Here is a 26,664-nt window from a genome sequence, read left to right as displayed (position 1 = left end):
TCCTATTATGAGAACAGAAAAATCTGTTCATTTATTTATGAGGTACTTATATTTAAATAAAATAATATGACTAAGTTAAGTTTGACAGTAGCATAGAATACTTCTACCTTTACCGTATTTGAATTTGGGGGATTGGTTGAAAATTGACTTCTTTTTCCTCCTTATGGTACCAACTCAATCAATCATCTACTCGCACCTTTTATGACAACATATTTTCTTTGCCTTTGGTCCAGTCTGTAATTTCCTACTGAACAGACCACCTCTGTATAGGATTAATGTTTAGTAATGTTTAGCTCTTGGTTTAGTTATAAGACTATCCAGTAATTCCAACTTTGAGGGTTTTTTAAAATGCACAAATTCAAAAAGGCACTGTCTTAGTCAGTTCAAGCTGCTATAACAAAGTACTATAGATTAGGTAGTTTAAAAACAACAGAAATTTGTTTTTCAAGGTTCTGGAGGCTGAAAGTCCAAGATAGGGTACCACATGGTTAGGTTCTGTAAGGGTCCTTCTCCATGTTGCAGACTGCAGGCTTCTCATTGTATCCTCACATCATGACTGAAAGAGCGTGAAAGAGCTCTCTAGGCTCCCTTTCATAAAGGCACTAATCCCATTCATGCAGGCTCCACCTTCATGACCTCATTAGCTCCCAAAGGTCTCACCTTCTAATACCATTAAACATTACCATTAGTTTTAGGATTTAAGCATATGAATTTGGGGGCACTGAAACATTCAGTTCATAACAGGTTACAGTGTTCTATACTTAGGTAATCATATGTATTTAAAACCTCCATAGTAGGACTATGGTTTTTCTAGCTGTCCTATGTTCTTTTAGTTATGGTTACAATAATTGCAAAAGGAAATCTTTCCTGTATCAAAAGTGTAAGAACAGCAGAGAACGTAGTCTTACTTGTTAAACATTTCTAGTGTTCAGTTGATAGCTCTAGCCATTATTCTTCTACTATAATTAACAAAATATACTGTTAAAATATTTTTCATATTCATCATTTTTCTTTAGTGTTATTCTGTTGTGAGCTGCTGCTTCCTGATGCCTATCCAAGTCTGAATAACTTTCTAGTTTTCATGATGATAGCCCAATAGATGTAGATTTCAAGACACAATATTTAACTTTTTTGGAAATAATTTCTGACAAAATGGTCACCCAAAAATGTAATTGATTTGTGATAATATGTAAATCTCTTTGTTTTTATTTTGTTATTTGAATGGTTGGATTAAGATGTATATATGTATGGTATATCATAATAAAAATATATCTTTGTTTATGTTCTTTATAAAACAACATCTGTCTGGACTGCCCATCCTTCCTTGTGGTGGGATCCTAATTGGTGGAAATCTAATCAACTGACTGCCTTTAACTCCATCCACTCAAGTACCTTGCATTTGATTTAGAGTTTTCCCCATTCACTGCTTTCGAGTTTGCAGTTACAATCTGGGCGGTAGTGGTAGGGAAGGGGAGTGGGAAGTGGGTTTAGTCTTTGGTCATCATCTATTCACACTGGCATCCACTGAAATGCAATCATCCTTTTTGGCACCCAGTTACCATCATTCCACCATGTTGGGATCTACCTTAGCCCTCCTGGCAGAGGTTCTTTGACCTATGCTGGCATGTACAGCTATTTTCTCATCTCAAGTGCAAGGCCTCCTCAAGACTCTCAGGGCCTTATTCTTCTTTTCTTGGCCACATGGAAATAACATTCTGCTGCTCCCCACACCATGCAGGGCAACTGGGGGACTCAAATAAATTTTCTTAAGCCCACTGTCCTATGTATCTCATGCAGAAATTTCTACTTTATTGCTGACATTCAGTGTACCTTCTGTGGACTTAGGCAACATCTCTGTGCCCAGAAACCCAAACCTGGAGTATTAGTGATTTTATTCACCCCAGAAATAGAGAGCAGGACAGGGCAAAGATCCTCAGAAATCCCTGTCAGCATCCAACAGTCTTGTTTCTCTTCTACTCCTCCTCTTCTCTTTCCCTAACTTGAAGATCTTTATATCCCCTTATATAGGAAAAGTTTCTTTCATTATTATTATTATTCTAAATCTATTATTTATGGCATAAATTTTATGACTTGAGTTATTTATAAGTTGGTTTTTGATACTCAAAGATAGACTTTTTAATATTTAAGAGTCAGGCCTTTGTATTTGAAAAGAATGATTTTGAAACTGAAAATACATTACCCTCATCATGAGTTTCACTAGACTATTTTGAAATTCATAAGCCAAGGAAAAGTCTATTTTGAAAATCAAAAATGTAGAACAGAGATATACCTGTTTGCATTATTGTGAAGAAAAAACAACACTGGTTAACATTTAAATATTATCATCATTTATATGCTATTTAATTAGTGCTATTCATGCTGACTGAAATCAGACCTTTTTTAACTATTTAAAATAATATTATTTGCTTATTTTACTTTTTATTGTGTTCTGAAAGACATATTTTACTATAGGATCATATGTTCCAGAACTTATATATACTTCAATTAAATCCAGGTCACCAACTGTCCCATTTTCTGGTTTCCTCACCTTTAGAAAGACTTTGCATTAGTGACTTTTACAATAAGTATTATAAAATAATTTTGAGGGAGGGGGGCGGGTATATACATACATAATGAGTGAGATGTGCACCATCTAGGGGATGGTCATGATGGAGACTCAGACTTTTGGGGGGAAGGGGGGAATTGGGCATTTATTGAAACCTTAAAATCTGTACCCCCATAATATGCCAAAATAAAAAAAAATAATAATTTTGAGAGTTGGAGATAGAACCCTTGATCCATATATCTTCCCAGTATCAAATTCTAACAAAGTTGGATTTTTATCTTTTACAGAAAATGTTATTTTTGTCTGTGGCAGCATATGCTATTTCTTCTTAAAATGTTTAAGCTCATTTTCAGAAAATGTAACATCTTCTGAAGTTGCTTCTTTTGTTGTTTTTATTCAGTTGAATCTTTAGTACTATTTGTCTTCATATTTGAATAACTTAACATCCCATTTTGGTGGAATTATCCTGTTTGTGAGAACTTCTGATGATTTCTCAGAAATGTGTCTGGTAATGACAATATGATTCTTTTTCTTACTTGTGAACCAGGTCACCTTTTCCACATTTTTCTTCTTAAAATACTTTCAGGATGTCATCAGAACAAGGGCATGATTTGCAAAGGCAAAGTTCCTAACTAGCCTGGCAGACCAGTTACTGCTGAATCAATTATGATTTAAGACATCTCACATGGAAAAACAAACAGTTCCGTGGGAAATAAATATCTCTTCCTTGAGTCACAAGTATGTTGTTCTCTGAGCTTCCAGAGAAACATATTTTTAGGCTATCGGTTCATATCCCTCACTACACTGCAAGTGCCTTGCAAGCAGGAAATTTGCCTTTGCATTTCTAGCACATAATAAGATCCCTGATACATGATACTCAATAAATGTTTACTGAATTAAGTATTTAGCCACTTTCAGAAGGAGACAAAGGCCATTCCTGAAAGTCAGGAAATTTATTAAATAATATATTCAGTTCCCTTTTAGAGCTATGATTTAAATTATAAAATTATAGAATTTGGAGGTAGAAGGAAATTTATAGATAAGCTAATCAAATTGTCTCATTTTCAGATGAAGGTGACTCCCAGGAGGTAAATGGCAATCCCAATGATACACAACTAGATAGTGGCACAAGATCCAGGTCCCAGTATTCTTTTCTATGGCTTCGGTTTAAGTAAATTTATTAGAGTCCATTGATAACTGTGCTTCCCATTTTTTAGGGTCAACAAGGGAAAAAAGGAGCTCCTGGTCCTTCCGGGAAGCCTGGAATTCCTGTAAGTAACAGACATCTTTCATCTTTCTTGCTTTTCTAAATAGAATTGGCAATTTTAGCAAGCAAAATGTTTGGGGCCAGTTATGTCATATTGGATAAAATCAATTTGTCTTGAAAAAAAAATGTTTAAGCCCATCCTGGAACACAGAGGGAACAAAATGTGACTATTATCTTAAAACCAAACTTGCTGTTTAAATATAAGTCCCTGCAATTGAAGGATGCTATTTTCGCGTGTTATGGAGCCCTTCCTGTGGACTCATCCTTCTCTCTGACAGTGAACCACTGAAAAACAGGGAACTTGAAATCATGAATAAGTGAATAGTGATAAAGGTCAGAGATCCTCAAGCAAAATGAAAAAGACATGAGCTAGAATTTTAATTGGAGGACTCAGCCTCTCATTCTCCTGGCAAATAGAACAAAAAGTAATTAGAAACTTTTTATAAAATCCTTTCATCACAGCAAGATTGATTTTACCTTAGTCATCAGTTTCCTTCTCTGACCAGGCATATATGTGTTGACTGACTTGTTAGCAAAGACTTCCTGTTGGTGTCCCCTAGTCAAGGCTTAGATACCTACTTTGGATGGCCTGTGTTGGTTCAAAAAATTAGAGAAAATGAATGTAAATTATTAGCACATTCGGATTAGAGATTCTTACAGATAAAATTCAGTTTCCCAACAGTAAAATCAAAATGTTGAGATCTTTCTTCAGTCATATGATTATCTGCTTCAAAGTAGCAACAAAAAGAGCCATAATTTGTTTCTTGGAAAAATAACACAATAAAAGGTTTTACAGATGGTGAATGACAGCTTGTATCCTAGCTGACAGGTGCATATAGCTGATCTTTTCTCCACAGCTGTATAAAGGATTGGCTGGCACAATGAGAAATACCAGAGAATTATGTGAAGGCTCAAAAAGTTACACAGTAACTTGCCAATTATCTTAGCATCTTTGTTTAGGGAACTTTTAAAGACAGGTATCTGTTGAATCCAAATAGTAAATCATTAAGGAATACAGGGAACAGAGAAAAATTTGTCCTAGGACAAAGTATAAAAATGTAAACTCCCTCCCCTTAATAAATAAAAAAGGTATTTGTCATTTAAACATGTCTAGCATCTCTCTATAATCCAAGTAACTTTTAATTATCAAGGGATTTCCAGGCCTACCTGGACCAAAAGGCATGCAAGGATATCATGGAGCAGATGGCATTTCAGGAAACCCTGGAAAAGTTGGGCTACCAGGAAAACAGGGACTTCCTGTGAGTAGTGTGAATATCTCTTTGCTCTTTATTTCTTATGCATAAGTGTCTTCTTGCTAGACCATGCATATTTCTGCTGTCTTTCATAGCTTTGGTATTGGCTTAGATTAAGCCAATCATTTCTTTAATAGTTATTTTGGAACTGTATTTATGATTTCCAGGGAATGGCAATGGGTACATTCTCTTGAGTATTTTATATCTAATAACCTATAGTATTAATAATTTATTCCATTTTATACATATAAAAGCTTATAAAGAAGGACTATAAAGAAGTAAAATTGTAGGGGCTACATTACATGGCTGTGCTGTGAACCCATCAAAGGTTTTGCGCCTCTTTTGGAACATTTTGGTCTTGACAGTAACTCCAGATAGGTTCTGTCAAAAATAATTTTCCTTTTACTTTCATAGATCAATATTTTACAAGAATTATATGAATATTTTTTCTGTGTCCATCTAGTGATGATGCAACATTATAGATTCACTCTTCTTTTTATGCAAATTTCTATATTATTTATTTGAGCAGAAATTTAAAAATCATATTTTTTTCTTTACTTAGTGATTTTCCCTCTTTCCTTCCATAATATCATCCCATTCTAGATACTTTGTTATCCCAGGTTGTTTTCACTTGAAACATTAGAAGAAGAATTAACCACATACTTTTAAAACACAGTAAAATTTATCCTTTTCTATTTTGCTATTTGGATATGGTTATCTGTTGATTTGTTGTTCTTTAATAATAAATCAGTCCTAGTTGTTTATTCAAATCTAGTATGATGCCATACCTAAACCCAAACCCAACTTAATATTCTTTTGCACTATGGTGAGTTATCTCATTTATTGAAAAAAATAACTATGAAATTATGACCTAACCAATTTAATTATTTCAGAAATAAATATCTAGTAAGAGTCTATCTGAAAAGATGAATATTTTTAAGGATTCTTAACATGGTTTCTATTTGTGTTGGAAGAAGAATGTCAGAACTTCAGAGCATCAGGTTAAGGCCTAGAAAACTTTGACAGCCAGGCTGAGGTTTTAATTAAAATAGGCATTTTTTTAGCCTTCTGCCCGTAGTATCAGTCTGATTAAAAGAGTACTTTCATTTGAGAGCACGGGCTTAATGGAAGCTCGTGCACTGAGCCTGAATCTTCGTGTTACTCTCCTGACTCACCATTTGATAGTGTTATAATGAGATTGTGAAATTATAGAAATATAACAGTAAAACCTTTGAATTCGTCTGAAGTTCTGCATTTTTGTAGATTAAATTTTACTGAGAAATGTGATAGTGCATCTTTTAGTTCAAACAAGCAAAACTGCATTTGAAAATGTCATGTTTCTTGCTGCTACATATAAGTTAATCATAGAGATAGCATATATGTGAATGGGCCCAGCGGTGACTATAGTTAACAATAATATATAATTACAAATAGATAGAAGGATGATATTGAATGTTAACCAAAGAAATGACAAATGTTTGAGATGATGGATATGCTAATTATCCCAATCTGATCACTATACATCATATGTATCAAAGTATCACTAGGTGCCCCACGAATATATATAAATATTATTTGTCAGTCAAAAAAAATGGAAAAAGTGAATTATAAATATTAATCATGGCAAATAAATTTAATTACTTCATTAATATATTAGTAATAGTTAACTTATTATTTAATTAATAGGAATAGGAAGTTGTTTTTTCTCAGGCCAAAATACTACTAATTTAGATATTCCTTACAGATATGTATAATAGAAACCAGTATCCTACATATATGTTTATCAAGAATACAAGATATTTGGTATATGAGGTATCCACCAAAACATTAGTCATCAATTATTTTTTATGTCAGGTCATTTAATAGTTCATTGTGATAAACTACTTCTTTCTGGCAATATGTGATACCTAAAGATCCCATAGGAAGGACTAAAAATTCCATGGAATGAAAACATTGATATGGATTATAAAATTATGAACTGTTCTCTAGTGCATAAAAACTGCAATATGGCAACTGATTGTTGTCTGCTTCTGTTAATAGTTTCTAGCAAGGAAGTAGACATTTTCTAACAACTCTACATGATACTTCAATAGTGAAGTAATAATTAAAGGACAATAATTTAATGGCTAAGTAGAGCCAACACAGAAAACACTAAATTAATGCAAATAAGGTGCTGATTCCATTCAAAGCCACTCTAAGCCTTATTCCTAGAATCTGTCACACTAGTTTTATTGGCTGTGTAGAATTATACATTATGCAAAAGATTATGCATGAAGTCAAACACCAGTTTATCTAAAATAGACAAGAATGAAGGGGACATAAGGCCAGATGATGAGACTATTTGCATTCCAAAACCCAATTAGGACTTTGGGGTATTAGCTAGAGCTGTTTGATTGCAAACAGCAAAAATCATCTCTGACTAATAACTTAAGTGGAAAACTGGGTAGCTTACACAATCATCAAAAAAGCTGAATATCGAGGATCAGAAACCAGTCTGAAATTAAGGAATATTTGTTACAAGACACTGCAGGCAAGGAGCAGTCTAATTAGGATGCCACCAATGTCAGTGGCACCAGTTGACACTGCCACCATTGGACTCTCAGTGCTAGTTCTACTGCACTGTATGTAATTTCTAAACTGTCATGCATGCATCTTCATGCAACTTCCTCAAAATTTAGAGACCTAAATGAGAGTGTGCAGTAATTTGAGCTAAGCCACCTGCCAGAATCCCAGATGCCAGAAGAGAAAGAAAAAAAGATCTTTCAACTTTTGCTTTTTTATTTTTTAAGCATTTTCACCCCCTCTCATTGTCTTTTACCCTATGTACAGGTTGTTAGGCTAATCATGTTAATGAATTTATGGCATATTAGCCCTCAGATTTTACATGTACCTAGTCTTTGACTGATTTCCTTTAATCCCCCCCCTCATTCCTCTCTCCCTAAAATAGCCAATTATTTTATGTATTTTAATGTATAATATTATCTGAATGTGTTCTTCCAAAAACATACTTTGTTTATAAATTCACCTTTAGTTATGGGAATAATATTAAGCCATTCTGCTTTTTCACAGAGCACTAGGTTTCTAAGATTCATTCATATTGCTATAGGTACATCAGCTCTGTCTCTCCTAACTGATGTATAATTCTTCATGCTATGTATGAACTACATTTTAACTACCAGAAGTACTTTCAGTAGGAGCAGCAAATTTATATCTAGAATATGTCTCTACCCCTATGAGGACAATAGCAGCTAGCTCCAAATGATAGCCTCAGAGAGCATTGCTATGTTGGGAGCTCAGTGTTGACCTCTATTTTTGGCAGGTTTGGCAATCACCAAGGGTGGTAGCCAAATCAGCCTTGGTGAAGAAAAGTTCACATTATTAGATTTGTGCCTTTGGGCCCCTTGAACAAACACCATAATTACTATAGGAAAAGGCTAACTGACAACTATTAAAGGTACATTTTGTTTACCTGATTATTGAAAGCCTACTCTATAGAAGATGCTCTCTGGTAAATATTTACATGGAATATAATTATCTTTACATTGACTCCATTTTCAGAGGTCTATCTAAATGCATCTTCCTCAGACATACTCACCATTAATTTTTTAATATTATCATTGTGAAATGCCTGGTCAACTGGTCAACCTGTTAGCCTCTGCTCTCTGAATTAGTGTAGATCTGTATTCCAAGTCATCTCTCTGTCCAACTATGTATATTGCCCCAAGTTCTGCCCACTGGAAAGAGTGATATACCAATATCTTTCTAGCTTTAATACAGCAGCATCCACTTCTGGTTGATGTTGACAATCAATGCAGATCTATCCATAAATCAGGCCTGATCTTTTTTTCTCCTCCATTAACTGGTAAATTCTCTAGGAAGGCTGATGTAGCCATATCAAACAATAGAAATAAGTATCATGGAAATTTGAATTGGCTGCCTTTGCAATTTTTCTGTGTTTTCTGGACCTCCTAGGGACTAGTCTCAATATATGCCATTTCCATTTAAGAGTAGAATGCTGGGGTACACATCCAATTTTATGATTCAGTGGATTCTGTTTATAATAGACAGATCAGAGCATATAACCATTTGATCTCCCACGGTCATTCAGTTTCAACCAGAGAAAGCTCAGAGCTGCATTCCAAATGGGAAATTGCATTTACCAGAGAGAGCATGACCTATCACCAAAATCTTATGGATATAAGCTGTGATTCTCTTATGGGAGACTACCAAAAGGCCCACATAGCATTTCTACTGGCTATAGACTCTTCTGATGTTATTAGATCTATTCAGTCATAAGGTCCAAATAGCAGTGTAGCTTACAAAGCTTCCCTAATCTACTGCAGAGCCTATTCTTGCTTTTGGGTCTACTCAAAACTAGAAACTTGGCAAAGGACTTAAATAGATGTTTTTCTAAAGAAGATAGACGAATGACCAATAATCCCATGGAAAGATGTACAACATTGTTACCATTAGGGAAATACAAATCAAAACCATACTGAGATACCACTTCCCACACATTATGATGCTATTACTTAAAAAAAAAAAAAAAAAACAGAAAACAACAAGTGTTGGCAAGATGGTAGAGAAATTAAAATGCTAGTGTATTGCTGTTGGGAATATAAAAGGATGTATAAACTGAAAAACAGTATGGCAGTTCCTCAAAAACTTAAATAGACAATTATAACCCAGCAATTCTACTTCAAGGTATATGCCCCAAAGAATTGATGGCAGGGACTTACTTAAAGATATTTTTATTTTATTTTATTTTTAAATAATTTTTGTATATATTTAAGATATACAAATATGATGTTATAGGATACATATAGGTAGTAAAAAGGTTACTGTAGTGAAGCAAATTAACATATCCATCATTAAAAATGCTTTCACACCAATGTTCATAGCAGCATTATTCATAATAGCCAATAGGTGGAAACAACCCAAATGCCTTTCAATGGTTGAATGGGTAAACAAAAAGTGGCATATAGGCCGGGCGCGGTGGCCCACGCCTGTAATCCTAGCTCTCTGGGAGGCCGAGGCGGGCGGATTACTCAAGGTCAGGAGTTCAAAACCAGCCTGAGCAAGAGCAAGACCCCGTCTCTACTATAAATAGAAAGAAATTAATTGGCCAACTGATATATATATATAAAAAATTAGCCGGGCATGGTGGCACATGCCTGTAGTCCCAGCTACTCGGGAGGCTGAGGCAGTAGGATCGCTTGAGCCCAGGAGTTTGAGGTTGCTGTGAGCTAGGCTGATGCCACAGCACTCACTCTAGCCTGGGCAACAAAGTGAGACTCTGTCTCAAAAAAAAAAAAAAAAAGTGGCATAAACCATACAATGGAATATTATTCAACCTTAAAAAGGAGGGAAAGGCTGATGCCTACTACAGCCTGGATGAAACTTGAAGGACATTATGCTAAATGAAATAAGCCAGACACAAAAGGACAACTATTGTATGATTCCACTTATATGGGTACCTAGAATAATTAAATTTATAGATACAGGAAATAGGCATAGAGTTTTGGGGAAAGGGGAGAATGGAGAGTTATTGTTTAATGAGTACAGAGTTTCAGTTTTGAAAAATAGAAAGTTCCAGAGGTGAATGGTGGTGATGGTTGTACAACAATGTGAGTGTACTTAATTCCACTGCACTGCACATCTAAAAATGGTTTCAATGATAAATTTGATGTTTTATACATATTACCATGATAAAAAAAACAGTAACCTTACAAGTTACCTAGACACCCTGAGCCATGTGTCCCTTTATATATGATTAGTACCTTGAATTTTGTGATGAAGGAAACTGAGATGACATGCAGTAGTGTTAAATATTGCTGCAGTATATCTCCCAGGGCCATGAAGTTGAATGGTAGCAGATATGCCATTAGTAAGCAATTAGCTATCAGATCATAAGTTATCATCTGCTACTTTTTAGCATTTTCACAGGATAAGTTAGAAAAATTTTGCATTCATACTTAGGATATTAGGATGTCATAATTGTTGAAATGTTTATATTCATAAAAATAAAAGCAGTAACTTTCCCCACCATTTGCTCATTCTGTTGGTGTTTATGAATATGGAAATATTTTCTATAAATGTCTCTGTTCTCTGCAGAATATTAGAAATGAAATTAGAATTATAATGCTTTATAAGGAATCATTCTATTTTTCAGTGAAATTAGGCAGCAATGGCTAATTTTTTATTAGGGAAAGTTATTTCTAAGAGAATTATTTCTGAAACCTACTGTGGCAATAGAAAAACTACTTAAGTGAAAATAATACCATCTCTAAGTACTAGCAAATTCCCTGGAATATTTTCAACCAAGGATAAGGACATCATTCCATGGGTTTTTCTTTTATTTTTTTTTAATTCATGGCACCATGGTGTTTCTTGGCTCACCTATAAAGACTGCTGGGTTTTTCCACTGAGAAAAATATTTATTCTGGGATTTCTAGCATTATGCAACTGCCTGATTTTCCTAAACAATGTTCTTTCTCTTTTTTTGATGTGGCCAAGGAATTAAAGAATTCCTGGCATATTCACTCTTCAGTTTCAATGGTTTTTCAAGGTCATGTGACTATAACTGAAGGATAGTATTGGGGCTCACAGATACCTATGTGAATTTCCTGCTGTAAAAATGAGTGTTTTGAGGCCAGTCAACTTAGCACATCTGTAGTAAATGAGTATAGCATGCTGTTTTCATTGTGTTCAACTTCTGTACAAGCATAGTACCTCAATCATTTAGGAAAAGGAAAACAACTTTTCCTTGCAAAGATCATAAATCCATTTTTCACCAAAAGGGAGGCTTACCAGTCTTTTTTTTTTTTTTATTGCTGCAACTAATAAAACTGGTCGTTGGAAAGGATGGAAAGAAACAAAACTAACAACTTGACTTAGGATAAATCAAGGCCTTTCAATCTTGACTTTGCAGTTTGTCAGGTGAACACAGTTTTAAGTGTTGTCTAAAATGAGATTCTTGTCTTAAAAGAACATTGAAAATCTTGAGTTTTCCATTTTTGAATTGTGTCCAGTATAAGGGGAAAAACATACTTCATCAGACCCCTATAATCCAAGCATAGAGTAACAGGACCACCATGAAAGCTTCTTTTAGGAACACCAGCCACTCTGCCACTTGTCTGGGCTGAGTATTCCCTAGTTTATGAGCTAGTCGCACTAAAGAAACTTCTGTTTTTAAGAAGATAGATTTATTTTCTTCACAGTATTTTGGAGAAAGAAACAATATCTGCATTGGCTAGATCTACATTTAGCAAATCCTGTCCACTCTTGATTATTAAGAGGTTGATTATCCAGTTATGGTTCATCCCGATTGGTATTTTCTCTCTCTTCTCCCTGCTGCTGCTTGTTTTGGCCCATTTTCTGCTCATTAGGAACTTTTCCAGAACAGACAAAGCTCAGTCTATTTGGCTTCTTATTCATAATAAAATGAAAGATTTGCTACACAATGTAACCTTCCCAGTTGAATCTTCAATGACTCCCAGTGAGATAAAGTTCCTATGCTTTTTGGGATGATATTCCTTCATGATCAGGCCTTTGTTTACATTTCAGGCTTATATTCTACCTTGATCCTCCTGTGTGCTATGCATTTAAATCATAATAACAGCTAGCGATTATTAAATGCTTACTATATGCCAGGGACTATTCCAGATGTATGTATTCCAGGGACTATTACAGATGAATGTGTATTAAGTTATTTAACCCTCACAAAACCCCCATGAAGTAGATATAGCTATCACATCCAGTTTACAGAAAAGGAAGCTGAGACTCAGAGAGACTAAGTAACTTGCCCAGGGTCACACAGATAAGTATTGGAACCAGAATTCAAACCAGGCAGTCTAGTTTCAGTGCCCACATTTTTAACCACCATGCATACTCATTCATGTATGCTTAGTTACTTAGACATCCCCCCACATTCTGTTATTTCCCTTACTTTCTTGCCTTTGTGCATGTAATTTATTCCCTCTGCTTCGAATGCTCTTCCATCTTTCCCTGTAACTTTACGATGATCTTTCAGGACTTAATTGAACTGTCACCTCCTTCATACACTCTTTCAGTCTGAGTTAAGCATGTCTGCTGTGAACTTCTGCACCCTCAGTGAACTGCCTTTATCAGAGCATGGATAATATGGTTGCTAATTACTTGTCTTCATGTCTTTCTCTCCCAAGAGATTGTAAACTCCTGTAGAGATTATAAACTCTTCCTGTAGAAGAGATTATGTTTTATTCATCTTTGTATCCCTAGCACCTTACAGTGTGCAGCCCATAGGAGAAGCTCAATATATATTTGAGGAATGAATGTTCTTTGTGTAGTAGCTGTGTGTTAGCTATTTAATGTCTTAAGCACCATCCATAAAATGAATACAAAATACCTAATTCATATGGTTTTTACAAGACTCAAATGAACATTGCACATAAAATGCATAGTATACTGCATGTACTTACTGAGTTAGTATCATCTTTCCATAATAATAATATAAATGGTTAAGCTAACATCCATTTATTTAAAAAATATTTTCATAGTGCCTAATGTGAGCAAGGAGTTAGGGAATGTATCAGTGAATAGTGGGCAAAAAACTGCCCTCATGGTGTTTGGCATGGTCACAGGATTGTTGAAGGATCAAATAAGATAACATAGATACAGCATTTTTTATTTTTGAAACAAAAGGCTGAACACATAGTTGTGTGAGCCTAGACATATCTAAAAGCCAAAGAATAAATGAAATGTCCTCTTTCAATCCCTGTTAGTCCTTTGCTTATGTGTTGAGACCTGGGTAAAAGAGAGTTCATAGAATACTTTTATATTGTCCAATATTATAGTGGCATTTACACTGTATACTTTTCAGGATTGATAAAACCACCAATTTTAAATAATCTTTGTGAAGTAAAACAATGTCAAAATGCCTGTATTCATTAAGGCTAAATAAGAGGTTAGTTTGTATACTTTTTTGTATATTCTTGGGAATGGACTTAAGTCAAGCAGACTTCATTACCTTAAAACCTCCCTCAACCCTGCTTTCGGCTCCATAATCTTTAATATGTTTAGAGATTCAAAATTAAAATTACCTCCTAACTTCAGGATACAGCTCATTCATAAATCTTATTTCTAGCACATGGCTATGTTACTTATGATTGGCACTGTAGGAAAATGTTATGAGTGCTACATTATTTATGTACAATGTAGCCTTGCATATAATTACCTAATAACTACTATCCCACATATTTTTAAACAGTCGCTTCTTTCCTAGGAGGGATATATTTAGTAAACCAAATAAAATGAGAAATTCCTACTTAAACAGAAGTGTTTTGAGTTGCTTAAAGTAAAGGAAGGAAAATATTACTTTCATAACTCATTGGTTTGCTGGCTTAAAAAAATGCGGTACTTATGTTGCCTAATAATGAAAAAAACTTCAGGACATCATACTTACTTTTTGTACTTTGGAATGTAAATTAATTTTAGTTACTGTCTTCTTACAGAGTTAATAACTATATAAACATAATACTATGTGCAAAGTAGGTGCTTGGTGTTTTTCACTAGAAAGGAAAAAACAGTTTTTCTATAATTTTTGAAAGTAGTACTTTAAAGAAAAATATCAACTAATTTGAAGTTCAGTTTAATTTTAAATTGACCATTCTGCTGTTGAGAAATCAATGATACTCACATCAGAAATATTTATAATTTCACTCAACATAATTTTAAATATAGTATTCCTTAGCTAATCCTCTTTAAAATGTGCATTTCTATGGTTGCCAAGATTTAACAAATTTATTACTTATTTATTAATATATTTATTTCAATATTAATGAGAATAAGACAGCTAAACCAAAGAGCATTCTCTTTGGTATGTTTCGCTATTATATACATATCAGTCATCGTCATTCCAAAAATCTGTCTCTGTGTCTTTCTTCTAAATGTATGCATATAGCCCCATTTTCCTTCCTAAATCTTTTCATTCAGTTCTAAAATAAAGACAGGTGTATACTAAACTATTTCTTCCTTCCCCAGAGGGAAGACAAAGTGAAAGGCAACTCCCTCTTCTTTCCTTAACTGACATTAGGTTAAATAAAACAACACAAACATATGCTATTACAGTTTCTGATCAATAGAAGCCAGTCAATAAAAAGTAACTCTTGTTGTTGTAGTTGATGTTGTCATTACTGATCCAAATACTTATTTCTTAAGAGTAGCAAGGTTTAGGCAACCATCAGGTTCAGTCGTATCAAAATTGGTAACACTTTCCTGCAGGGTTTAAAACTGGTTTCAGTAGGGAGACTGGCTCCTGACCAAGAAAATAATGGACGTCTCTGGCCATGAGACATCATGTACTCTTACTATTTTATTAATTTTTTCTAATACTCAGGTAAACTATTCATTTATTTCAGCATCTCTGACCAAAATTAATAATAATATAATAATTATGGTTCTATTTACTTTAAAGTCTTTGCTCTAATGACTTACCCTTTGCTGAATAGTTTTAGACAAATCATTTAGAAGACATTACAAAGAATGCTTAGGGATTAACATCTGCTTCTTTTGCAAGCAAAATTAATCATCCATCTGTGTATTCACAATAAGAAATGTCTGTTCTTTACTTGTATGAGACATTGTTTGGAACTTTGTAGAGAACACTCTGCTACGATCCTCAAATTTCTCTCTAAGAAACCAACATGAACAAGTAAATTACTTGGAATATATTCATTGTGCTGGGTTAAATGTCTGACAGCACTGCAAGTAAAATGAAGTTTCTAGTGTACAGTTAACCCTAAGGACTAGTTTTATGATCCTTATTGTTCTCAGCAAAAAATGTCTACTGACTTCAGAAGTATTCGATAGTAACTGAATGTCCATTATCATGTATCACCAAAAAGATACATTTTTTTCTGTTGGAAAGTAAAGGTCTTAAATATTGTCTAGGTCTATTTTAGGTTAAGTGAGGTAAAATGGTACTATTTAGAATTATGAAATCTTAAGGATTCTTTAAATCATCTAGGTGATCTGTTTACATAATGTATCTCTCCCTGTGACATCCATTTCTTCTATAACACATTCAGGTACAGGAGGCTTATAACCCGCTACTTCTTAAATTTTAATTCTTACATTATCTACATCTGTAACTTAATTTTTCAATTAGTTTAACTGTGGAGTTACTCTGTTTGTCTAAGTCTATTTTTTTTTCCTTACTTACATGCCCTTCCTTGCATCTTTTATATATGACCTCTAAAAATCTACTTTCACTGCAGGTCATTGGTTTCTTTAGGTCTTTTGTCTGTTTTTGTTTTTACTGGGGAGGGTGCTATTCGTTGGAATTTTGTTTTTAACTTGCCTTTCCTGTAAAGTCATATTCCCATTAGAGACCTGGTCATTGTTATAACACCTGTGTCTTCTCTGAACATTTTTGAAATTTTATATCCCAAACTCTCAGATGACTATGACTAGACTTGTTTTCATTTGCATTGATGAGCTCTAAAATGGCACCATCTCATGACCCCTGGGTTCTCATCATTTATGTGGAAACTACACTCCCAAATACTCTTTCCCAGAGGTGTGGAACAAAAAGGCTCACAACCAAATTAAATCACATGTAAAACACACAGAGGCAAGAAATAGGATGGGTTAATACACTTAGCCTATGGTTCAAGCAACTTGGAAGAACCACACCACTTGAATCCTAAGTCTACAATGTGAAGATTGTCTGTCTGTCTGTCTCTCTCTCTCCCCTTCTTTTCTTCTCCTTCCCTCCTCTTCCTTTTCCCTCCCTTAGCTCCTCCATTCCTCCCTCTATGAGGATTTTGCCTTCATAATGGCTCCTTAAAAATATTGAGCTCCATTTAGGTAAAATGGTCAATATAGATTGGGACAAAAAAGTCTTAAAAGTCAAGCTAAGAAATGTAAACCTCTGTCCTATATGTACCTGCTATAAGCAGTCAGCATAGGGCCTGGCACCTAGTGAATATAAAATACATTATTTTAGTGAATGTGGTGGTCAAAAGAAAATCTGTTTAGAATGCATAATTTAAAAAAGTATATTGAATTCTTTTTTTACCATAAGTAAGAGATTAATAAAATAGGGATGACATAATTTGAAGAAAATATTATTGGAAAAATGCTTTACTCTTAAAAGTTGGCTTTACTTTTTAAATCCCACTCTCAACCATGCCTTCCACAGAAATTACTTTAGTCTATCTTGAGCTAAATTATCTGTCCCTGTGGTCCCCAACCGCTGAGCCACGACCTGGAACCCATCAGTGGCCTGTTAAGAAACAGTCTATGCATCACTGCCTGAACTCTGTATCCCCTCTGTGATACCCCACCTCCACACCCTAGTTGTCTTCCATGAAACTGGGTCCTGGTGCCAAAAGGTTGGGGACCACTGAATTCCTTCTCACTAATTTCTTTTCTGATTATCACTAAAGATAACTTCCCTCCCTCAGAACCACTCTAGTATTTACTTTATATCTTCTGATCTGGAAGAGTTTTTGTTTGTTTTTTCTTTATATATTTGCCTTCATTATAATTATTTATATATTATATTCCATTTTTAAATTTTAATTTTAAGCTTCTTAAAAACAAAAACCATGTATTATTTATATCTATATTCCTTAGAGGGCTTCCCATGGTACCTTCCTTATCATTGTTGAATGCATGGAAGAACTATTGCATAACCAAATTCAGTATCCCAGGAATCAACTGAGAGAGTAACAATCATCTCCTAGAAGAGAGGTCAACTTTCCCTGTAAATATGAATAAATATTTTAGGCTTTACAAGACAAGAAGCAAAATCAAGGATATTACTTAAGAACTTTATATAACAAAAAAGAAAACAAATTTTCACAAAATTTTTATTTATGAAATTAAATATATAATTGAGTACAAATTTTTGTATACAAGTCTACCAATGAGAAAAAATAGCGTCTTTGGAGGGGACATTTGCCTTATTACAGTTGCCCATCATCAAAATTTTCTGTTCATCAGTTAACGCTGACCTGTAATGAGATTCTATATATTTTACATATTTCATCTTTGAAAATTCTTTTCACACAGGTAGTACCTGATGGTGAATAATACAATGAATATCAATAGTTTTAAACACCTTACATTTTCACAAGCTTTGTTAATTTGTCAAATAACTCTTTTTATCTGGTCTATAGCTATCAGTTTTATTGCATTTTAGCAGATTCCACTTCCAGTTGTACTGATTTAGTGTTTTCTTAACTTCTTTAAAAATATTCTTATTTTTAGTCACCCTACAGACTTTTTATACAGGTTAATTCTTTAGTCTCTTTAAACTCAGCATTAACCTTTGAATAAACAACTGAGCGATATTGTTAACTTCTATGACTCATCCAAAACCAAGGAAAACCGCTCAAAAATGTTTGTCTTCTTTTCTAATTGACTATTGATGCTGCTCCAGTATCCTCAACACTTCAAGCAACTGTTCTTGCCAAAATGCTAATAATCTTAAACAAGTGTATTTTTGCTACATGATTTAATTAAGTCATCATAAATAAATGACTGTCCTTTTTGGGCTAACAAATGAAATGAATACTCAGAAACTTACTTTAGTTGCAGCCTCATTTTTATGTTTTTGTGAAGAAATTCTGCTGTGATAAAATACTCCATCTTAAATTTCTAATTTTTCTGATTGTTCCATTCCTGTGAGGCGGGAATATTGTATTGACTGCCTGGTCCGATAATGTTGATGTATACTGTGTATTTTTTAAGCACAGCTATGATATTGTTGCCAAATAAACACAAGGTTTTGCCATCTAATTTAATAACAAAAATAATCCATATTCCACGTGCCTTAGAAATACAACATTCAAAGTCCACTTTCATCTTCTTGTTTTGATGTGATAGATATACACTGGTAATAAATAAAATATCACAGTAATACAACGTATGTTCCACTTGAAACACTGTCAAATTATAACTGCATCACTACAATTTGTAGTACACCAAGCATCAGTGCAAAGCAATGAGAGTGTCACATAGGGTCTCTGCCATAACTACTCAATTCTGCTATTATAGTGCAAAAGCAGCCATAGGCAATATATAAATGAGTATGAGGATGGTTGTTTCAATAAAACTTTGTTTATATATACTGAAATTTTAATTTCATACCATTTTCACATTTTTAAATATTCTTCTTTTGATATTTTTTCAACATTTAAAAATGTAAAAACTATTCTTAGTTTATGAGCTCTACAAAAACAGGTAATGGATTGGATTTGGCTTGCAAACTATAGTTTGCCAACCCTGATTTAGGATTTAGGTTTAAGTATATACTGTTTATTTTCTTAACTTTATTTCCAATCAAACTCTTTTTAGTAAATTTTCTGGAATCATGTATGGTTGAGGAATAGAATTTTCTTCTTAAGGAGACATTAATCAGTTATTAGAGTTGTCATGTACACCAGAGTATAAACCAAAGTTAGAATGCAACAAACACTTCACACCCAGGCTGCATAAGTTAGAAGGTACTGGTGGACTTTGTACTGCCTCAGCTTTTTCATTTTAAAAGCCCCAAATCATTATATTTACTATAATTAGAGATTTCAGGTGAGTAGTAGGTGTTCCCAAAATATTTTTTAAACATTTCACTTATTTGGGAAAGAAGCCCAGGATAATCCCCAAAGGTGGGCAGTGTGTCTACAGCAGCCTTTCAGAACACAACCCTTTCTACATTTATTGAGCCTCTAGATTGATTTTCTAGGAACTTCCCCAGTATTCATTTCTTATCTGTGTTATTTAGGGAATCAGAGGCAGCCCAGGAAGAACAGGACTGGCTGGATCTCCAGGTCCTCGAGGAGTAAAGGGTTCATCAGGCCTGCCAGGAAGCCCAGGAGTTCTAGGCCCAAAGGTACTTTAATATCTTGTTCTGATGGATGTGCAGTATTGACCATCCTTACTGGCCCTGAGTTTATTGTCTAGATCACAGGATGGTAAGATTAACAGCTTTTAATAAAATTTGACTAGTAATAAAAATACATTAGGGAAAATGGAAAGTGTGTGGCCGTGACATAGCCATCATCCATGATTGCCACAGCACATGTGTTTTGGCATAACAACTCATTAACCCAGGACTACTGGTGCTTTAAAAAATTCTGTGTTTGACTCATTTTGGTTCTTCTTCCTTCTCAATCATCTACTTTCTCCTCCAAATCTGAGAAATCTTATTTACTTCCAGATACATACTTTCTTAAATATACTTCCTGTTCTGCTAACTCTGAACTAACCAACCAATTAGTAAATCTGATAACAGTAGACTATTTCTTAGAGTCAATGCAACAGTAATTAAGGCTTGCTTTAGTATTCTTTGCATGAAGTTTTGTTACATCACTAGACTTTGCAGACAAAACTTCTCTTAGACGTATCTCAATGCAGGATTGGCCCAGATAACTTACAGAGTAATCAAGTGTCTAAAGCTTTTTCATAAAAACCTAGGACTGAGACATTGGCAACCTTATCATTGTTACCTCTTAGCTTGATTTTCACAGTTCCACTTCTAAAAAATATTCAGGTTTCTAACTCATATGGGTAAATTGAAAATTATGACCCAGTTGCTTACTGTTTACAATTTTAGGCTTCTGTTAATGTTTATTCCATGAATATCCTGGTATACTAAAATCCAAGCCACCTGAGCAAGTGCTAAACCTTGGAAAAGAAATACAAAAGATCCCTACCTTCTATGCGTGAATCTGTAATTGAAAGCCATATTTATTAAGTCCCGAAGTTATAGCTTTGTCTCAAGACATTGAAGGGTAATTTGCTAATCTTAAAGAATCTTTAGACAAAATCTGCCACTATCATTTTTCATTAGCCTATCTCTAAAATCCACCTGATTTCTTAAGTTTATTTTTTGAAATGGTATGAAAGGCATTCCAACTCTCATTTCAGAAACATTTAAAAAATATTACAATGGTGATTAAGTATATACTTAAAGTGAACTTTTGAGAGATAAATACAGTTTATATCAAAGGAACTAAGGAAACAAAATGGAAATTTTTTCATGATGGAATTGTTAAGAAAATCATGACTAAAACCAGGGTTCACACATAAGATGACTACTCTGCTTCTGGTATCAGTTCACTGAATCATCTCTGGATGGCAGGAAAACACAGCAAAATGGTATCAGTTCAAATAAAAAGGAGTTCCATCACATATAGACACCCCGCCACACACACATACACCACAGCCTTACCGTCCTCTCTGAAGCCCTACTATCCCCCTCCTAGTTTTATAGGTTTCCCCCTTCTCTCTTTCCACACTTATTATCACAGTCTCTGGAATTTTCTTTTCCCACTGCTACTCTTCTTGTTCATTTAATTAAATATTACTTGTGTGGAAAATATTGGTGAAGAGGATCATGCAGAATTTGATTTCCCCAGTGCCTATACTATGCCTACAGATGGGCCTGTATTCGGGTTTCATTTAAAAGCTAGTATGTTTATGGTTTAGTCTAAAGTTAAGATCACCTTTCTTTGCTCTGTCCATAGGGTGAACAAGGGCTACCTGGTCAACCTGGAATTCAAGGTAAAAGAGGTCACCGAGGAGTACAAGGTGATCAAGGACCATGTGGAGAGCCCGGCCTGAAAGGGCAGCCTGTATGTGCCAACTCAGAAACTCACCATGCACTTACTCTACAGACCATGCCTCCATTGTACAGTAATGATTATCTTGTCTGTTCACATTGCAGGGAGAACATGGTGTTCAAGGTTTGACAGGTTTCCAAGGATTCCCAGGCCCCAAAGTATGTTTACATATTTTCTGCTAATCTTCTAGCTATGTAGAAAAAAGGAGAGATGTTGAAATATCAATATTTAATCTCTGATTTAAGCTTTTTTTTATCTGCAAAATTTCAGTTGGTACAGAGTTAATATATTTGTGTCTTTAATATGTTAGTTTTACAACTTACGTAATTGTACATTTTGCTAACAGTTTTACCTATGATTTGCTTTTGTTCCCTCTCATTCCTTTTTCCAAAGCATTTTATTATGAAAAATTTCAAGCATATGGCAAAGTTGAGAGAATTTTTCAATGAACACCTATGCACACTAGATTTTACCATTAATATTTTACTTACTTGCAATATCATGTGCCTATCTATCCATTTCTCTCTCTCTCTCCATTTTTTTGTGTATTTCTAAGTAAATTACAGCCCTTAGTATACTTCCTTCTAAATACTTCAGCATGTACATCAACTGTCACTTTTCATTTTTTGTGCCAATTCTTGATAGATTGATATGATATTATTTCATTTGTAAAATGTTCATACAGAGCTAAAAATTTTATCTTTTGTTTTTTATTATATATCTAGGGTCCTGAGGGGGATGCTGGCATTGCTGGAATATCAGGTCCTAAAGGTCCTATCGGACAGAGAGTAAGTGTGAAGTCATTCTGCCTACCCAAAATTGTGGTTCTTTGCTTTTTGTAGGACTTAAGAACTCTAAAATTAATATACTCTGATAAATAATTTAATAAGATGACTTTTAAGATAGAAACTCATAAGAGCAGATGCCAAGTTCAACCTTTTGCATTTCATATATTAGTTTGAGCAAAATACCCATCAACCACCAATACTTCCCAGTTCTTATTTTTAAAAAAGAATCACCAGAATTACTGTGAAGACTGGATAATGTATTTATTAACTCACACCAGGAACAACAACATAAAGCCATTTCATGTTATAAGCATGAATACAAGCAGAGACCAGACACCACCCCCATGCACCACCTGGAGGAGGCTGTAGTATGACCAGAGCTCTTCAGACCACACTTTGAAAAATATTTCCCAATAGCTATGTTTTCCCACTCAGAGGCAGGTATCCCCAGAGAGTGATGAGGAATTACTTTTAAAGAGCTGCAAAACTCAAAGTCTAAAGAACTCCAATTAGCAATTTAGTGCCTGTAATTGCATACTGTAGAAAACATAAATAGGACAAATAAGTCACCGATAGTTACTAATTATTGTTTTTTTGTTTGTTGCTTTTTTGTTTTGTTTTAGTTTTTATTAATCACATCCTCTTAATTGATGAAATGGTCTATAAAACTGAAAAGGAAAAAAAAGGTTAAACTTTAAACAACACTTTGGCGATAGTAATAGCAGCTGCTATTACTGTGAGTATATCTCTGAGTAACACCAGCTGCTAGAGCAAGTGTGGAGAGAACAAAGGAAGAAGGATGGGCCTGTATCTGAACAAAGTTCAGTTGTAGAAGCAAAGAATCTTAAAGAACTATGAAGTGAGAGTCAAATTTTTGAAATCCCACAGCCCTTCCCTCTTTTTTTTTTTTTAATTTCAGAATTTTACAGGAGTACACACATTTTGGTTATATAGTTTGCTTTTGTACAGTTTGAGTCAAAGTTTTGAGTGTGCAATAAATTCTTTTCAATAATACAAAGAACAATATTTTCATTGGAATTGTTTGTTTAAAGACCCTTCTAAACATTTCTACAGGTATAAATGTATTGGTTATTTTCATCATTTCTGAAGAACCAAGGAAAATTGGTACTCTTATGTAAAGTCCAATTCTTGATTATCCACAGGCAGGTTATACACACATAGGCTTCTCTGTAATAAATACTGCTTTTAAGTTCTTAATTTATATTTCATTCTCCCATTAGTTAAATTTATTCATTCAAGTTTTATTACATTCTCAATTAATTAAATCCTTTCTTGATATTGTCAAAGAAAAGTTGGCTACCTACCTAGCACCTGTTCGAAGCAGAGTCTCTAAGTGCTGGTCTCTTCTGCAGGCCAGGATCTGAACCTGTACTGCTTTGCAGGTCCAGAATTGTTCCAGCCCACCAATAGTAAAGTTCTGGTAACTAGCGCACAAATATTAATTTATAAGCACAGATATTTGTTTAATAAGCCATTATAGGAAATAAATGAAAAGTCTTGATAGGCTAGTATTTAGCAAGAGACAGAGTACCAGGTAAAGGTGTTCAGTTTGTGTCCCGTATCTCATTTAATCCTCATAAAATTTCTATGAGAGTGAGAGATGCTGTTATCCTCATGTTGCAGGTAGAGAAACAAAGTCTCTGAAAGATAATTTGCTGAAGGCCATTATGGGACTACTTTGTAGAGGAGGCAGAATTTGAATTTACCATCTAATTGCCCAAATCATGTTATAAGCTTGCTTGCAAATTGCAGAATTAAAATATAGAATGGATATGAAGTGGCCTAGTGCCTAGTACTAGCCCAAAAATCAGTAAATATTTGATGATTAAATAAAATTAATTGAACTGGGAAACCTGGATTAATTACTCTCCATTTCAAAGGTATATTTATGTAGATAACTGGTACCCACCATTAAAATTATAACACCCCATCTTTTGAACATATTTAGGGTAAATAAAAACAATTGTTTGCTCTTTTGGTCCACTTTTTCTAGAGTCCATGTATACCTCTCCATTCTTTTAACAAATCATTATTTCGGAGAGTGTCATCACAGTTAAGTTTCTTAACATTTTTTAGTGATAAACCAGTCTAGAGGATACATTCAATTAGGTTAAGAAATAGTCCTTGATTTAATTGTGGATCTTTGAAATTTGGGTACTATGTTTACAAATATCACTTAAAGTTGATTTTTGTGCTTAAAAGTGATTCTGTTAGATTTACTTTTAAAATATCAGGTAATTTCTCTTATACTATGTCAACTTAATATTAAAGCCAGAAATTAGGAGAGCATGATGGCACATGCCTGTAGTCCCAGCTACTTAGGAGGCTGAGGCAGGAGAATCACTTAAACCCAGGAGTTTTAGGTTACAGTAAGCTATGATCGTGCCACTGCATTTCAGCCTGGGTAATAAATTGAGACCTTGTCTCTAAAGAAAATTAGAAATTAAAATAAATAAAATAAAACCATTAGTCAATGTACCACATGACTGTGATAAAACTAGAATGAACAGAGTTAACTAGTGAGAGATCTTAACATAAATGCTTAAAAGCAATATTTATTATAGATAAATCTGTCCATGTATAATATATCTACGGATAATTAAGAATTGAACTTTAGATAAAAGCACAATTATTTCAATCCATAGTATGTTCTGTACCTTGAAGAAAAACCCTGATAGATATCTGCATTTATGTATTCCAGGTTAAGTGTGACCAGAAATTTGCAGCCAGTGGAAGTTGGGATGGAGTTTGTTGGAAAAAAACTATTTTGTATTAATCAAAAAATGATAGACTCCATAAATAGTTTGGGAAAAATTGACCAGAAATCCAGCTTATTGAAGGTTACTTCCTAATCAAAGAACAGCTTAGAGTTTGAAAAGCACTTTTTATATTCTAACAATGATGCTATGTTCTTATTCCTACTTTACAGATGAAGAAACTGAAGTTTAGTTTGTCATACACAATGCCTTCTGGTTCCCTCCAATACACTTTCTCTATTCCATGCTTCATGTTACTCAAACATCTGCTCCTTCAACATCTGCACAGAAATTTATTCAAAAACATGTTTTCATTTCATCATGTTCAAAAACATGTCATCATTTCATTTTTATATAGTTTTATTTGTTATGTAATGACACACATATAAAATGCATCACTGAAGTTATCACCACATAAAAATTGTAATGCTGGGCAGGCATGGGGGGGAATTATAATGGTGTTTATCAATTTGTTAGAAATTATTCAGATGTTACTTTCCTGATAGGTAACTATAATAATATGCAGAACTGTGTCACACATTGCTTAATCAAGATTACTATGATTTGTGCTGATGCCATAGGATTTTATAATAAAAAGTACAGTTATGTAAACATGGCTATCTTACCATTGCACAAGAAATTTTATAAATTTTTATATAAGAAATTGATAAATTTTTATGAATTGTGTTGATAATGACACTATTTTTCTTTTACCTCAACAGGGAAACACTGGTCCCCTTGGCAGAGAAGGTATAATAGGCCCAACAGGTAGAAATGTAAGTTTGTCAGAATATAGATCTTTTTTCTTTTTCATACTTTTTTTCTTTAATCCTATTTCTAGAATACCCCCCAAAGAATCAGCCTGGGTATTCTATTTTTTTTTAATTTTTCATTTTTAATTATAGTGGGTACATAATAGTTGTATAACTTTACGGGATACATATGATGTTTTGATACATGCATAAAATGTAAATTAATCAAATTAGGGTAATTGGGGTATCACCTCAGGCATTTATCATTTCTTTTTGTAAGGAACATTCCAATTCCACTCTTTTAGTTATTTTAATGTATACCCTAACTTATTGTTGATTGTAGTCATGATGTTAAGCTATCAAATATTGTTCATTCTCTCTAACTATCTAACTATATTTTTCCACCCATTAACCCCCACTTTTTCCCTCCCCTCCCCACTATCATTTCCAGCCTCTGGTAACCATCATTCTACTCTCTTGTCTCTATGAGATCAATTTTTTTAAATTTAGTTCCCACAAATCAGTGAGAACATACAAAATTTGTCTCTGTGCTTGACTTATTTCATGTAACATAATGTTCTCTAATTTCACCTATGTTGTTGCAAATGGCAGGATTTAATTTATTCTGTGGCTGTATAATATTCCCATTGTGTA

At 34.1% G+C, this 26,664-nt stretch overlaps 1 protein-coding gene across 1 annotated transcript in view; it reads left to right on the top strand.

Moving 5' to 3' along the window:
* COL24A1 (collagen type XXIV alpha 1 chain) overlaps window positions 1–26,664 on the top strand; it is a 279,723-nt gene that overhangs the window by 219,684 nt on the left and 33,375 nt on the right. The window contains exons 45-51 of the mRNA XM_076010342.1: window positions 3,784–3,837; window positions 4,985–5,092; window positions 19,854–19,961; window positions 21,598–21,705; window positions 21,798–21,851; window positions 22,419–22,481; window positions 25,981–26,034. Coding sequence (XP_075866457.1) covers window positions 3,784–3,837; window positions 4,985–5,092; window positions 19,854–19,961; window positions 21,598–21,705; window positions 21,798–21,851; window positions 22,419–22,481; window positions 25,981–26,034 — 549 coding nt within the window. The remainder of the gene's footprint in view (window positions 1–3,783; window positions 3,838–4,984; window positions 5,093–19,853; window positions 19,962–21,597; window positions 21,706–21,797; window positions 21,852–22,418; window positions 22,482–25,980; window positions 26,035–26,664) is intronic.

The sequence above is a fragment of the Microcebus murinus genome, chromosome 2 (assembly GCF_040939455.1).
Source record: "Microcebus murinus isolate Inina chromosome 2, M.murinus_Inina_mat1.0, whole genome shotgun sequence".
Classification (NCBI taxonomy): domain Eukaryota; kingdom Metazoa; phylum Chordata; class Mammalia; order Primates; family Cheirogaleidae; genus Microcebus; species Microcebus murinus.
Note: the sequence above shows the minus strand (reverse complement) of the source record. Positions and strands in the feature narration are given on the sequence as shown.